Source organism: Neoarius graeffei, chromosome 28, assembly GCF_027579695.1.
Source record: "Neoarius graeffei isolate fNeoGra1 chromosome 28, fNeoGra1.pri, whole genome shotgun sequence".
In the NCBI taxonomy this organism is placed as follows: domain Eukaryota; kingdom Metazoa; phylum Chordata; class Actinopteri; order Siluriformes; family Ariidae; genus Neoarius; species Neoarius graeffei.
This window is the reverse complement of record NC_083596.1, coordinates 15,139,124-15,153,131: the sequence shown is the minus strand read 5'-3', so window position 1 is coordinate 15,153,131 and position 14,008 is coordinate 15,139,124. Positions and strand designations below refer to the sequence as shown.

General features: G+C 42.2%; 1 protein-coding gene across 1 annotated transcript in view; it reads right to left on the bottom strand.

Moving 5' to 3' along the window:
- Positions 1-1,393: 1,393 nt before the first annotated feature.
- p2rx5 (purinergic receptor P2X, ligand-gated ion channel, 5) overlaps positions 1,394-14,008 on the bottom strand; it is a 31,785-nt gene continuing 19,170 nt past the window's right edge. The window contains exons 8-12 of the mRNA XM_060913110.1: positions 5,780-5,910; positions 4,249-4,342; positions 4,090-4,155; positions 1,773-1,858; positions 1,394-1,682 (exon numbers count right to left, since the gene is read on the bottom strand). Of these exons, the coding sequence (XP_060769093.1) occupies positions 1,448-1,682; positions 1,773-1,858; positions 4,090-4,155; positions 4,249-4,342; positions 5,780-5,910 (612 nt within the window). The 3' untranslated portion in view covers positions 1,394-1,447. The remainder of the gene's footprint in view (positions 1,683-1,772; positions 1,859-4,089; positions 4,156-4,248; positions 4,343-5,779; positions 5,911-14,008) is intronic.

Sequence of the window (14,008 nt, the reverse complement as noted above, 5' to 3'; positions counted from 1 at the left end):
TTTCCTCATATGAAGTGCTCGCTTCAGGTCCTTCCACAACATTTTGATTGGGTTAAGGTCAGGACTTTGACTTGGCCATTCCAAAACATTAACTTTATTCTTCTTTAACCATTCTTTGGTAGAACAACTTGTGTGCTTAGGGTTGTCGTCTTGCTGCATGACCCACCTTCTCTTGAGATTCAGTTCATGGACAGATGTTCTGACATTTTCCTTTAGAATTTGCTGGTATAATTCAGAATTCATTGTTCCATCAATGATGGCAAGCCGTCCTGGCCCAGATGCAGCAAAACAAGCCCAAACCATGATACTACCACCACCATGTTTCACAGATGGGATAAGGTTCTTATGCTGGAATGCAGTGTTTTCCTTTCTCCATACATAACGCTTCTCATTTAAACCAAAATAGTTCTATTTTGGTCTCATCTGTCCACAAAACATTTTTCAAATAGCCTTCTGGCTTGTCCATGTGATCTTTAGCAAACTGCAGATGAGCAGCAATGTTCTTTTTGGAGAGCAATGGCTTTCTGCTTGCAACCCTGCCATGCACACCACTGTTGTTCAGTGTTCTCCTGATGGTGGACTCATGAACATTAACATTAGCCAATGTGAGAGAGGCCTTCAGTTGCTTAGAAGTTACCCTGGGGTCCTTTGTGGCCTCACCGACTATTACACACCTTGCTCTTGGAGTGATCTTTGTTGGTCAACCACTCCTGGGGAGGGTAACAATGGTCTTGAATTTCCTCCATTTGTACACAATCTGTCTGACTGTGGATTGGTGGAGTCCAAACTCTTTAGAGATGGTTTTGTAACCTTTTCCAGCATGATGAGCATCAACAACGCTTTTTCTGAGGTCCTCAGAAATCTCCTTTGTTCGTGCCATGATACACTTCCACAAACGTGTGTTGTGAAGATCAGACTTTGATAGATCCCTGTTCTTTAAATAAAACAGGGTGCCCACTCACACCTGATTGTCATCCCATTGATTGAAAACACCTGACTCTAATTTCACCTTCAAATTAACTGCTAATCCTAGAGGTTCACATACTTTTGCCACTCACAGATATGTAATATTGGATCATTTTCCTCAATAAATAAATGACCAAGCATAATATTTTTGTATCATTTGTTTAACTGGGTTTTCTTTATCTACTTTTAGGACTTGTGTGAAAATCTGATGATATTTTAGGTCATATTTATGCAGAAATATAGAACATTCTAAAGGGTTCACAAACCTTCAAGCACCACTGTATGTCATGTATAAAGCCATTAACAGATTTAAGTTTGACCTTTTTGCTACGGTTAACACCGAACATTTCAGTTCAATTTTGGTGCAGTATGGAATAGTACCTCATTTGCCTGCAAAAAAAATACTGTCTTCTCTTTCATTTTTCCTTCACAGTTTACAGTTGTTCCCTCCCAGAAAATTTCAGTTTCTTCATCTGCCATTTTATTTATTTGGACTGACTGGTCTTCTGGATGAGGAAGCCTGAACCGCGGCCTTTCTTTCAGGACTGTGGTGGGATTTAGATGTTGCCTCTTTAATGCGCTTCTGTTCATGATTGTGATGTTTGTGTTTTCTTGGACTACGATTCGGGGATGACAGGAGTTGGCCCTCCACGTCCAGTTTGTCTTGTTTCTTGTGGCCATGCCGATGGTGTCTTCTGCGCTGTGCATCAGGCTTTCTACAGGTAGTCATATTTGCACATTAGTATACATTTGCTGCCATTTATTTTTTTTTAAATGCTACATGCATAGTTTGAAATCAGTCGTACTTTGCAATACTCTCAAACTTCTTCTGTCTATAGAACGAGCTCCCTCGCATTATATAGATGAGGATCATGTCGCAGCAGAACACTCCCTATACAAAAAAAAGAACAAACAGAGAATTATGGGTTATTACAGCTCATTTCCTTCCCATAAAGCAGCTCCATTCCCATTATCGTGCTTGTGTAAAACTGACATGGCTGCAACACTTTTATTCATTTCCAGTAACAAATCATCCATCCATCCATTATCTGTAGCCGCTTATCCTGTTCTATAAGGTCGCAGGCAAGCTGGAGCCTATCCCAGCTGACTATGGGTGAGAGGCGGGGTACACCCTGGACAAGTCGCCAGGTCATCACAGGGCTGACACATAGACACAAAGACAACCATTCACACTCTCACTCACACCTACGGTCAATTTAGAGCCACCAACTAGCCTAACCTGCATGTCTTTGGACTGTGGGGGAAACCGGAGCACTGGAAGGAAACCCATGCAGACACGGGGAGAACATGCAAACTCCGCACAGAAAGGCCCTTGCCATCCACTGGGCTCGAACCCAGGACCTTCTTGCTGTGAGGCGACAGCGCTAACCACTACACCACCGTGCTACCCAGTAACAAATCAATGCAACTTAAAACAGGTTTCTCATTTTAAATCCTCAAATACACAGACATATTTGTTCATTTTTGGACTAATCAAGGAAAGCTCAGTGTGGATGGGATAACAGGTCAATTTGATTTGACAGTGATTTCAGCTACACCAGAAAGGCAACACGTACTGCTGAGAAAAACTAACGATGCCCCTCAGATAACTAAATATTTGCAGGCTGGTGTGTTCATGAGGGCGGCATGATGGTGGAGTGGTTAGCACTGTTGCCTCACAGCAAGAAAGTTCCGGTTCTGGGTTCAAGACCAGTGGCCAACGGGGGCCTTTCTGTGTGGAGTTTGCATGTTTTCCCCATGTCTTCCAGGTGCTCTGGTTTCCTCCACAGTCCAAAGATGTGCAGTTAGGTTAACATCGGACAGCCATGGACTGAAGGTTGGGTTGAATTGCCCTTCAGCAAGGCACCTAACCCCCAACTGCTCCCCAAGCGCTGTAGCCCACTGCTCTGGGTACGTGTGTGTGCTCATTGCTCGATTGTGTGGTCACTGCTTCGGATGGGTTAAATGCAGAGGAGACATTTCACTGGGCTTAAGTGTACATGTGATAAATAAAGGCTTTGGCTTCTGGTGTCTTGTCTATGATGATGAACCATACAATTGTGCCTTCTTGTGGCTGAAGCTTTATTTATAGACTTGAAGAGCAGGGGGAGGTGCTGAAACCCCTGTTGAACTGTTTACACAGATAATATAACATCAGTACTCATTCTGATACTATGACTATACTGTATAGTTATTACTGTTCTACATCTAGTTCAATCAGCACTGCTGCTACTGGTTTCAGTCTATCTGTCCTATTTACTGTTGATTTCTGACCTGTACTGAACCCAATTACCACCAACGCTGTTGGGTGCCAAGAAAAGAATCTTGAATTTTGAAATATCCTAACTTACTATTTAGTATTACCAAATAATAATGTATTTAGTGCCAATCTCATACAACCAATAATCACTTGTATACATGATGTGGCCAAGAGTTTGTGGACACCTGATCATCACACCCATATGTGTGGCTCTTCCATATGGAAAGCGTTGGATGCACAGAATTGTATCGGATACCTTTGTATACTATGAACTAAAAGGCTCAAACCTGTTCCAGCATGACAATGCCCCTGTGCACAAAGCAAGCTCCATGAAGACATGGTTTGCCAAGTTTGGACAGGAAGAACGTGAGTGATCTGTACAAAATCCTGACCTCAACCCCACTGAATACCTTTGGGATGAACTGGAACACTGACTGAACCCCAGGCCTCCTCACCCAGCATCAGTGCCTGAGCTGACTAATGTTCTTCTGGCTGAATGAACACAAATCCCTACAGCCATGCCCTAAAATCTAGTGGAATGCCTTCCCAGAAGAGCGGAGGTTATTACAACAGCAAAGGGGGAATAAATTTGGCACATATGGGTTTGTTGGTCAGTTGTCCACAAACTTTTGGCCATATAATGTAGTTTCTTCTTCAGTTTCATTTCAAACATCAATTACATAACCACCTTCTAAGTACTAGCACTTCTTCCAACCCTCATGTTTTGTTGTGACTCTCTCTGTTCTTCATACATCTATCTTGCACTTGGTTTTGGTCAGTTATGGCACTTGTATTATTACTGGTTCACTGAACAGCTATAGGGGTGGCATGGTGGTTCATTAGTCACAGGAAACTATACTTACAACACCCATTAAAGCAACTCCAGACCCAATGTTCACCACTGTGGGGACAATACTGAACTTCCCTGCCTGGAAACCAAGACCATGAGATAAGCAATGAATCAAAAGTCAGTTCAAAAACCTGAACTGTCATACTATATTTGTAATATCGCAAAGTCTTACCTGCCCATTAACCATGATATCAAATCGAATTCCATACACTTTAAACAGCGAACGATAACTCTTTCCATCTGCATTTCTGTAATAGCGAGCAAATCTGCAAGACAAGTCAGGAAATGTTATTCTACCATAATAGGACAACTGTGATGAGTATCTAAGTCTAGACTTAAATATTTTCTCATATTTCTTAATTTTGGTTAAGATGAACCTGTGGTTTAGATTCTCTAAATGAAAGAATCCTATTTAATTATCCATTTAAAAACTGTACTTAATGTGAAATAATACAAAAGAAAGATTATTCCAGGGCGGCAGGGTGGTGTAATGGTTAGCGCTGTTGCCTCACAGCAAGAAGGTCCGGGTTCGAGCCCCGTGGCCGGCGAGGGCCTTTCTGTGTGGAGTTTGCATGTTCTCCCCGTGTCCGCGTGGGTTTCCTCCGGGAGCTCCGGTTTCCCCCACAGTCCAAAGACATGCAGGTTAGGTTAACTGGTGACTCTAAATTGACCGTAGGTGTGAATGTGAGTGTGAATGGTTGTCTGTGTCTATGTGTCAGCCCTGTGATGACCTGGCGACTTGTCCAGGGTGTACCCCGCCTTTCGCCCATAGTCAGCTGGGATAGGCTCCAGCTTGCCTGCGACCCTGTAGAACAGGATAAAGCGGCTAGAGATAATGAGATGAGGTGAGATTATTCCAACATGAACTGGAAAGCGGCGTGACTTAAAATAAAAAAATAATGCTTTCAGCTGATTTCCTATGCTTATTGCAGGTCTTCAGCAGGAATATTTCAAGAATAGATACAGTAACTAAAGCATGTCCATGTTTAAATGTTAGCATTGTCCTGCTTTTAACAACAGTGCTCTCATCAAAGTGAAATAGAATAAATTAAGCTGGTAAATATTTCTGTTGACAGATGATGTAATACGCAAGGAAATTTCCTGACTAGCCATTTGGTTACTTGATGACTGTAAATCGATGTCACCCGGATGTACTCTGTATTCAGTGGTAATTCATGCCTTTTGTCATGAAGCTAATCTGGAAAGTTGTTCGAAACCAGCATGACACACCAGGTCTATGGCATAATTTACATTTAAAAACTGTATAAAAATTCAAAAAGTGCCATCAAAGCTTCTGTCAGCATGTTAAGGAGTTGTGTGTGTCTGTTTCCATTTTATGGTATACTTTGTGGTTATACATATAAACTTCATATTACAGTTGCAAACTCCATTAAAACTTACACCATTAAAACATTATATTGCAGTTAAAAATCTAGTTTGACTTACAGCATTAATGCTACATTTACAAAGCTCTTCTTATGGTTCTGGAAATTTAACAAGAACTTAAATCACAAACTGGATTTGTGAATAATGATTCACAGAGAAAGAGTACACACAAAACTCAGGTTAGATGATTTATGAAATTATGATTCTAGGGTCACATTTACATACAATTCCGTCTGACAGGAAATGACACCAAAGATATCTATAGTTAAGTACTAAAGCTAACATGGCTATTAACAATGCTGGTGTGATAAACGCACCTGAAGTTGTATCCAGTGACGTTTGAGCCTTTTGAGTTGTCCAGATGAGTGAAGCTGTACTCAGGGTTGCATTTAGAAGCGTCTTTATCTAAATCACAAATCCAAACAATCCCCATTCCAATAGTTCCACCCTGTGTGTGCAAGAAAGAGATATAAATTGATTCAATAGATAGATAGATAGATAGATAGATAGATAGATAGATAGATAGATAGATAGATAGATAGATAGATAGATAGATAGATAGATAGATGGGAGGGTTGACAGCTAGATAGATACAGTAGGTGGCTAGGTGGATAGGTGGATGGATAGATAGATTGATGGATGGATGGGTGGATAGGTACAGTTGTGGTCAGAAGTTTACATACAGTGACATGAATGTCATCTTGGATATGAATGTCGTGGCAATATGTGGGCTTTCAGTTATTTCTTTCAACTGTTCTTTTTCTGTGGCAGAATGTACAGCATACATCTTTAATTAAAAAAAAAAACACTAGAATTTGGTGCACAAGTTTTAATTTTCTTTGGGTTTTCTAAAATCAACACGGTCAAAAATATACCCTAATATTTGGGTAAAATGTCTCTTCGCAAGATTCATTCTTGACCAAACATTTTTGTTTACCATGAACAAGCTTCTGGCAGAATTCTGGTTGGTTATGTCACGATTCTTCATGGTAGAATTGGTAGAGTTCAATTAAATTTGTTTTTTTTTCTTGGCATGGACTCAACTTATAAGCACGGTCCATATATTTTCAATAGGGTTGAAGTCAGGACTTGTTTTAAGCTTAATGTTAGCCTGCTTTATCCTCCACAACCAGCTCTGATACGTGTTTGGGTTCATTGTCCTGTTGTAACTCCCAAGTCGTGTTCAAGTTTCTGATGGTTTATACTAAAGAATTCTGAGGTAGTCCTTCTTCATTATTCCATCCACTGTGCAATGAACCAGTTCCACTGGCAGCAAAACAGCCCCAGAGCATGATGATCCTACCACCACCACCAGTTGGTACAGTGTCCCTCTGTACATGGTGGTCACTGTAGCCCAGGGCTTTTCAAAGTGTGGGGCGCGCCCCCACTGGGGGGCGCCAGAGTTCTTCAGGGGGGGCGCAACGTGAGAGACAAAATGGATCGATTTTTAGTACCTAGAGCTACAGTGAGTGAGGAGACAAAGTCTGGGCCAAGCAAAAAAACAGAGCCTCCAGGATATTGCGATTTGCAACTTCAGCGCAAATTCAACCAATCCCCGCGAATTCAGGGCGGTGTTGCAATTATATCCAATCACCGCAACTTTCCCGCAAATTTGACCAATCGTTGGTGTCGTCTTGAGGTGACGTCAACAAACTACCTTCCGCCTTACTTCCGTGTGTTCAAGAGAAGCAGCATGCGCGTCGTGTTGCCAGATTGGGACGATTTCAAGTGCATTTTGGCGGGTTTTGAACATATTTTGGACTGGAAAACGTCAGCAGTATCTGGCAACACTGAGTGTGTTATGTTTACAGTGAAGGACTGTGTGCACTTTATTTTTTTTTACTTAATACAAGAAGTTAATGGATGCCAACATTTTTGCCAAAATGGTATTTTATTTTCCATTGTTTAGGTAGCTTCAGCATCATACTGTGAGATTCTGTTCAAATTGTTTTTTTCTTCTATGAAGCCTGAGCCATTTATTTTATTAGTTTATAATTATTGTTTAGGCGGCACGGTGGTGTAGTGGTTAGCGCTGTCGCCTCACAGCAAGAAGGTCCTGGGTTCGAGCCCCGGGGCCGGCGAGGGCCTTTCTGTGTGGAGTTTGCATGTTCTCCCCGTGTCCGCGTGGGTTTCCTCCGGGTACTCCGGTTTCCCCCACAGTCCAAAGACATGCAGGTTAGGTTAACTGGTGACTCTAAATTGACCGTAGGTGTGAATGTGAGTGTGAATGGTTGTCTGTGTCTATGTGTCAGCCCTGTGATGACCTGGCGACTTGTCCAGGGTGTACCCCGCCTTTCGCCCGTAGTCAGCTGGGATAGGCTCCAGCTTGCCTGCGACCCTGTAGAAGGATAAAGCGGCTAGAGATAATGAGATGAGATTATTGTTTAATTTAGTCTTCAGGAGAGACTGCCTGCACACAGCTGAGGCGTTTATATTATATTTTAAGGTAACTTCATGTTGTGCTGTGAGGGTCTATGCACTTTAACTTTTGAACCAACAGGTGCATTTGGATAAGTAAAGCCTATTTTTCTGCATTTTTGTAGTCCTGGTAATCTTTTATATTGGTAAAGTTGTTTATAGGACCATTTCTCTTTGTTTTTTTAATCAATAGTTTTTCAGTAATAACTTAATATTTAACATATCACTCAATTTTAATCACAAAAAGAGAAAATTGCAACAATTTCTCGCAACTTTCACTTCCTCCCGCAATGTAATCGCAACAAAAACCTAACAAACACCGCAACTTTCATCGCAATTTTTTGGAAAAACCCCCGCAACATCAAACATTTTAGCCCACAACAATCACAAAAAAGGCCCGCGGAATCCTGGGGGACTGGAAAAAGAAGGAAGTATGACCACGATTATTTAAAGTTTGGATTTTCATGGACTGGATCTGAAGATGCTCCACTGCCACAGTGTGTTGTCTGCCAAGAGATGCTAGCTAACGATGCTATGGGATGTTTAAAGTGTGTAAAACAAGATGTTTTAAAAAGAACAGATGTTTAAAATGTGAAAAAGAAAAAAATAATGTGTACAACAACCATTTTTTTAAAAATACGAATGGAACATTAAGTATAGCAACAACAAAAATTGTAAGGGGGGGGCGCTGTTGTTTATTTGCTCTCCGAGGGGGGGCTGACTCTCCCACACTTTGAAAACCCTTGCTGTAGCCAAACAACTCAATCTTTGTCTCATTTGACCATACAGCTATCCTCCAGAAGGATTTTTTCTTTGTCCGTGTAGTCAGCTTCAAACTTTCAAGCTTAACTAAGGTGTCAATTTTGGAGCAGGGGGTTATTTCTTGGATAGCAGCCTCTTAGTCCATGGTGATCTGAACTGTAGACAGCGACCCATCAGCTTCCAGTTCATGGCAGGGCTGTGCCATGGTGGTTCCCGGGTTGTTCCTGACCATCTAAACTAATTTCCTTTCAGCTGAGGGTGACAATTTAGGTTTTCTTGAAGCAAGGTGGCTTGGCAAAGTGACTACAAGTCACAATAACTTGCATACAATTGTTTGAACTGATCTTGGAATTTGCAGTTGTTTAGAAATGGCTCCAAGAGACATTCTGGAGTTGTGTACATCTGTGATCCTCTTTCTCAGATCTGCACTGAGCTCCTTGGACTTTCCCATTTTACTGTGTGTTGGTCAATCCAATAAGTGCTGTAAACAAACCTTTTTTATGAAGGCACAGAGAAGCTACCAGCTGTAGTTAATCATGATCACTAACAGGAAGTTAAGAGACCTTGGCCTTGGCAAGATAAAAGACATTTTGGAAGTTTCAGCACCTCTGAATTATCAATCTAAGTGAACGTATGTAAATTTTTGACCCTGTATGTATAATTTTGACCCTGTGTTGATTTCAGAAAACCCCCAAAAAATTAAAACTTGTGCACCAAATTCTAGTAGTTTTTTTTAATTAAAGATGTATGCTATACAATCATTCTGCCACAGAAAAAGAACAGTTCAAAGAAATTACTGAAAGCCCAAATATTGCCATGACATTCATATCCAAGATGACATTCATGTAACTGTATGTAAACTTCTGACCACAACTGTAGGTAAGTAGGTGGATGGATGGATGGATGGATGGATGGATGGATGGAAGGGAGGACAGATATATATATATGGGAGAGTGGGTAGGTAGGTAGGTCGGTGGATGGGTGGGTGGAAGGGAGGATAGATAGATAGATAGATAGATAGATAGATAGATAGATAGATAGATAGATAGATAGATAGATAGATAGATAGATAGATGGGAGAGTGGACAGATAGATAGATAGATAGATAGATAGATAGATAGATAGATAGATAGATAGATAGATAGATAGATAGGTTGATTGGTTGATTGACTGATTGATTTTTCTATAACAGAAGCTCAGACAGTAGTTCCGGCTAATACAGTTTTTCTCAATTGGTTTGGCTCATTTCTTGAAACTGAGATGACATTCTCAAAATAACATGGACAAATCCCCAAACCCACTTGCAGTTTCTCACAACAGATTGGCATTTCTCATTGCTTTCATCAAATTGCAAATCCTTTGTACATGTCTCAAGTGTCTAGTGCATCCTTGCAAATGGTTATGTACAAGTGGCCCACAGTTAACACAATCATCCCACATTTAGCACAACTTCCAAATGAATAGATGTTCGTAATCCATCCCAATTAGCTGTTTCTCAATGTAATGGTCGTTCCCTCCAAAACATGTCAGAACAATTTCATCGTATAAGTCATCATATGCAGAATAGTCTGCTCAATTGTCAAAATTAGTCAAGGACATAATACAATATAGTATATATATTTTTGGAAGATTTTGGAAGATTTTTGGAATAAATACATGGCAGTCAGGTGAATAAGTGACAGGTGAATTCAGGTTTTGACTAACGATGGAGGAGTTTCCCACATCACAGATGACCAATCCAACAGTTTGTGGAGTTACCTGGCAGGTGTTGTGTATGACTGTGACTGCTGCCATACATGTATACTGTATATAGAGCTTGGCCTGGTGCCAGTACTATTTGCAGAGTGAACATGGAGGAACCTCAACAAGGACAACTTCCAGCTGGAGGAAGGGGAAGAGGAAGAGAAGGAGGAGGAAGGAGAGGAAGAGGAGGAGGGGTGCGGATGCGTGGTGGTGAAGTAGGGGGAAGAGGGCGAGGAGTGCGTAGGCATCACACTGTCCCCGATGAAATTCGAGCCACCATTATTGACCATGTAGTCAATCATGGCCTAACCATGGCAGAGGCAGGGCGCCGCGTGCAGCCTAACGTGCCACGCTCTACAGTCTCCTCCATCATACAACCCTTTCGCAGGGAAAACAGGTATGCACTCAGGCAATGATGGAATTACAATTTTTTCTAGGAAAGCTGTGTGTGTGTGTGTGTGTGTGTGTGTGTGTGTGTGTGTGTGTGTGTGTGTGTGCACGCCTGCACGTGTGCGCATGTGTGTAGGCCCATACTGCAAAATCGTATGATGCAGTGTTGCGTATATAAAGGCCGAATCCCATTTCACCCCTTGGACCAACCCCTTGGCCCTTCCCCTCCATTTTGCGCGTTCACGTGAAGGGGTAGGGGTATCCCAATCCCAGTTAACGCGGAGGGGTAGGGGAAGGGGTAGGGCTTCTGTACCCCTCCAAACGGAGATTTTCCTGGAGCTGACTCCGAACGAAGGGGTTTGAGTGATTTCCCACAATGCCATGTGGATTTCAGCGAGATTTCATGCGGATTTCAGAAAGATGGCGGTTCCCGCGGCGAAAGATTGTCATAAATGTATTTTCTCCATTATTTACGTGTTTTAAGTTGTTATCCAGAGGAAACACGCCGCTTGATTCGCTTTCGAGCTGAGAATGAGCAGCGATTTCTGAAATCCAAGCTGCTGCTAAAAAGCTTTGGGAGTGAGTATTGTTTTCGGTTGCTTGACTGCGTACGTTTTGTTCTGTTATTCTCGCTTTTATTGTTTACATGAGTGTTCTGACACCTCATTCTGTCGGATGTGGTGCACGAAGGGCCAAAGATATCCCATTCAGTGGTGTTAGTTAACAAATCACACCCTGCCAGCAGAGATTTCTGGTTCTGCCTCCGGCTCTGACTGTAGCGGCTGGTCGCAGCCAATGACGCATTTGGTCGCGTTTTGCTAACGTAAACGCTGACGGAGGTACGCGATGACGTATGCGATTGTTGAAGGGCTATCCCAATACGTAAGGGTTGAATTTCAAGCCCTATCCCTTGTAGCTCAGTTTCAAGGGGAAGGGCCAAGGGGAAGGGGGAGGGGAAGGGGGAGGGGTAGAAATTAGAATTGGGATTGGGCCAAAGTGACAAAGAAAATACTACAGTAAATTGGACAAAATAAAGTAAATTACAGTTGCAGTTTAGAGTAGTATTGCAGTGCAAATTGTCATGTCTGTGTCTATCTGCAGAATTGGGCGACAGCCTCCTTTGGGTGGTAGAAGGAGATTGCTCACAGATCCCCAGGAACAAGCCATCTGCAACATGGTTATACAAAACAATGCCATCACACTCACACAGATCTGCAATGCAGTCCTTCAAGACGAATCCATCTTCCACAATATCAACTCCATTAGCATCTCAACCATAGACCGGGTACTGAAGAGAAATCATATGACCATGAAACAAATATACAGGGTACCATTCGACAGGAACACAGAGGGTGAAAGAACTGCGGTACCAGTATGTGGAGGTAAGTCAATTACTGTATTTGTTTTCCACCATTGTAACCTATACACTATGCAGAGGTTCAAAGTTTGGGGGGTTTTCCGTATCTTTACTGTGCCTTTGGAATCCAGTATCTGACCACAGAATTTTGCCTAACGACTGTAACAGAAAACTGTGATCAGTATTTCTCCATTTTGTGTCAAAGACCACCTGGAGTACCTCTGCATAGGCCAGCATAGGTTTGGAACCGCTGCAGGTTATATTGACTTTGTGAAGAACATATTACTGCTGTGTATGACCCATCTACATGATTTGGTTTTACCTATATTTCTCTTTTGTAGAGAATAATGGCATTGGAGGGGATTGAAACACCTCATCTCCTGGTGTTTGTAGATGAGGCTGGTTTCAATCTGGCCAAGAGCCGCAGGCGCGGACGTAACATCATTGGCCAGCGGGCCACAGTGGACGTCCCGGGTCAAAGAGGGGGAAATATTACAATGTGTGCGGCCATTTCTGACAATGGTGCGGCCACACGTATTGCAAGCCTGGGCCCGTACAACACTCAGAGGCTCCTCCTCTACCTGGACCGTCTGTATATGGATTTAGTCCCTGAAAATGAAAGGGGTCTCGAAGCACCCCACCTACCACAGTTTGTCATTGTGTGGGACAATGTGACCTTTCACCGTGGCCCACTCATCAGAGCATGGTTCAACAGCCATCCAAGGATGCGTAATGTTTTTACCACCATATTCGCCGTTTCTCAATCCTATTGAAGAGTTTTTCTCTGCTTGGAGGTGGAGAGTTTATGAACGCCACATTGGGGATCAGAGGTCTCTCCTCAATGCGATGGATGCTGCCTGTGAAGACATCACAGGCGATCAGTGTCGGGGTTGGCTAAGACATTCATGCCGCTTCTTCCCATGCTGCATCGCAAGGGAGAACATCCGGTGCGATGTAGATGAAAATCTGTGGCCAAACAGAGAGCAGCGGATGGATGGCCAGGAGGATGAGGATGGTGACCAGGAGAGGGTGGGGGAAGACGGCAACAGCGACTAGTCCAAGTGTTTCATTTCTGGAACTTTATTGCTTTTTTGGTTCATGTTTATATTTTGCCATACAGCCTTTCAGCACGAGGACGCATGATATCACATGCAGAAGGTCAATGCATATTTTCCTTTTACCTATATTCTCTGTACGTAATGCAGTAATGCATGCAATTTGGTTTGTGTGAAAATTGTGTGAATAAACAATTTCCTTGGCGAAATGAGTGCACTGTGTGTGGTGTCAAACTTTGGAGGCTGCTCTCACTGTAAAACCCTATTTCTCCAGTTTTATATATAATAGTATTCCTTTAGCTAGACCTCTGACAAAATGCCTAAGCATTTTGACTTGCAGTGCTTACACAATGCCAAAGGGACAATGCATTTTGGGGGCATTGACTATTTATGTGAGAAGGATATTTAGTTTTGACACATGGGTAAACTGTTTTGGGAGAGATATGAGCATTTGCAGATGATCCATGTAGTTGTGCTGAGCCATCCAGGTCATTTAGACAGAAGCACTTAATGAACGAAAATGAGGCCAAGCAATTGAGAAGGATCTATGCCATTTTTATGGTACTGACTATTTATATGGGAAAGGGATTTCATTTTGAAGCATGAATGAACAGTTTTGGGAGACATATGACATTTTGCTGGTTATCTGAAGGGTTGTGCAGAACTGTAACACTGTTTGGCAAAATGACCTTATAGTTATAGGAATGTCATCTCAGTTTCAGGAAATGAGCCAAACCAATCGAGAAAAACTGTAATACAGAGTCTAATACACCTTATAATAAATGTGTTGTTATTTGACAAAGTAAAAAGTATAACCGGCG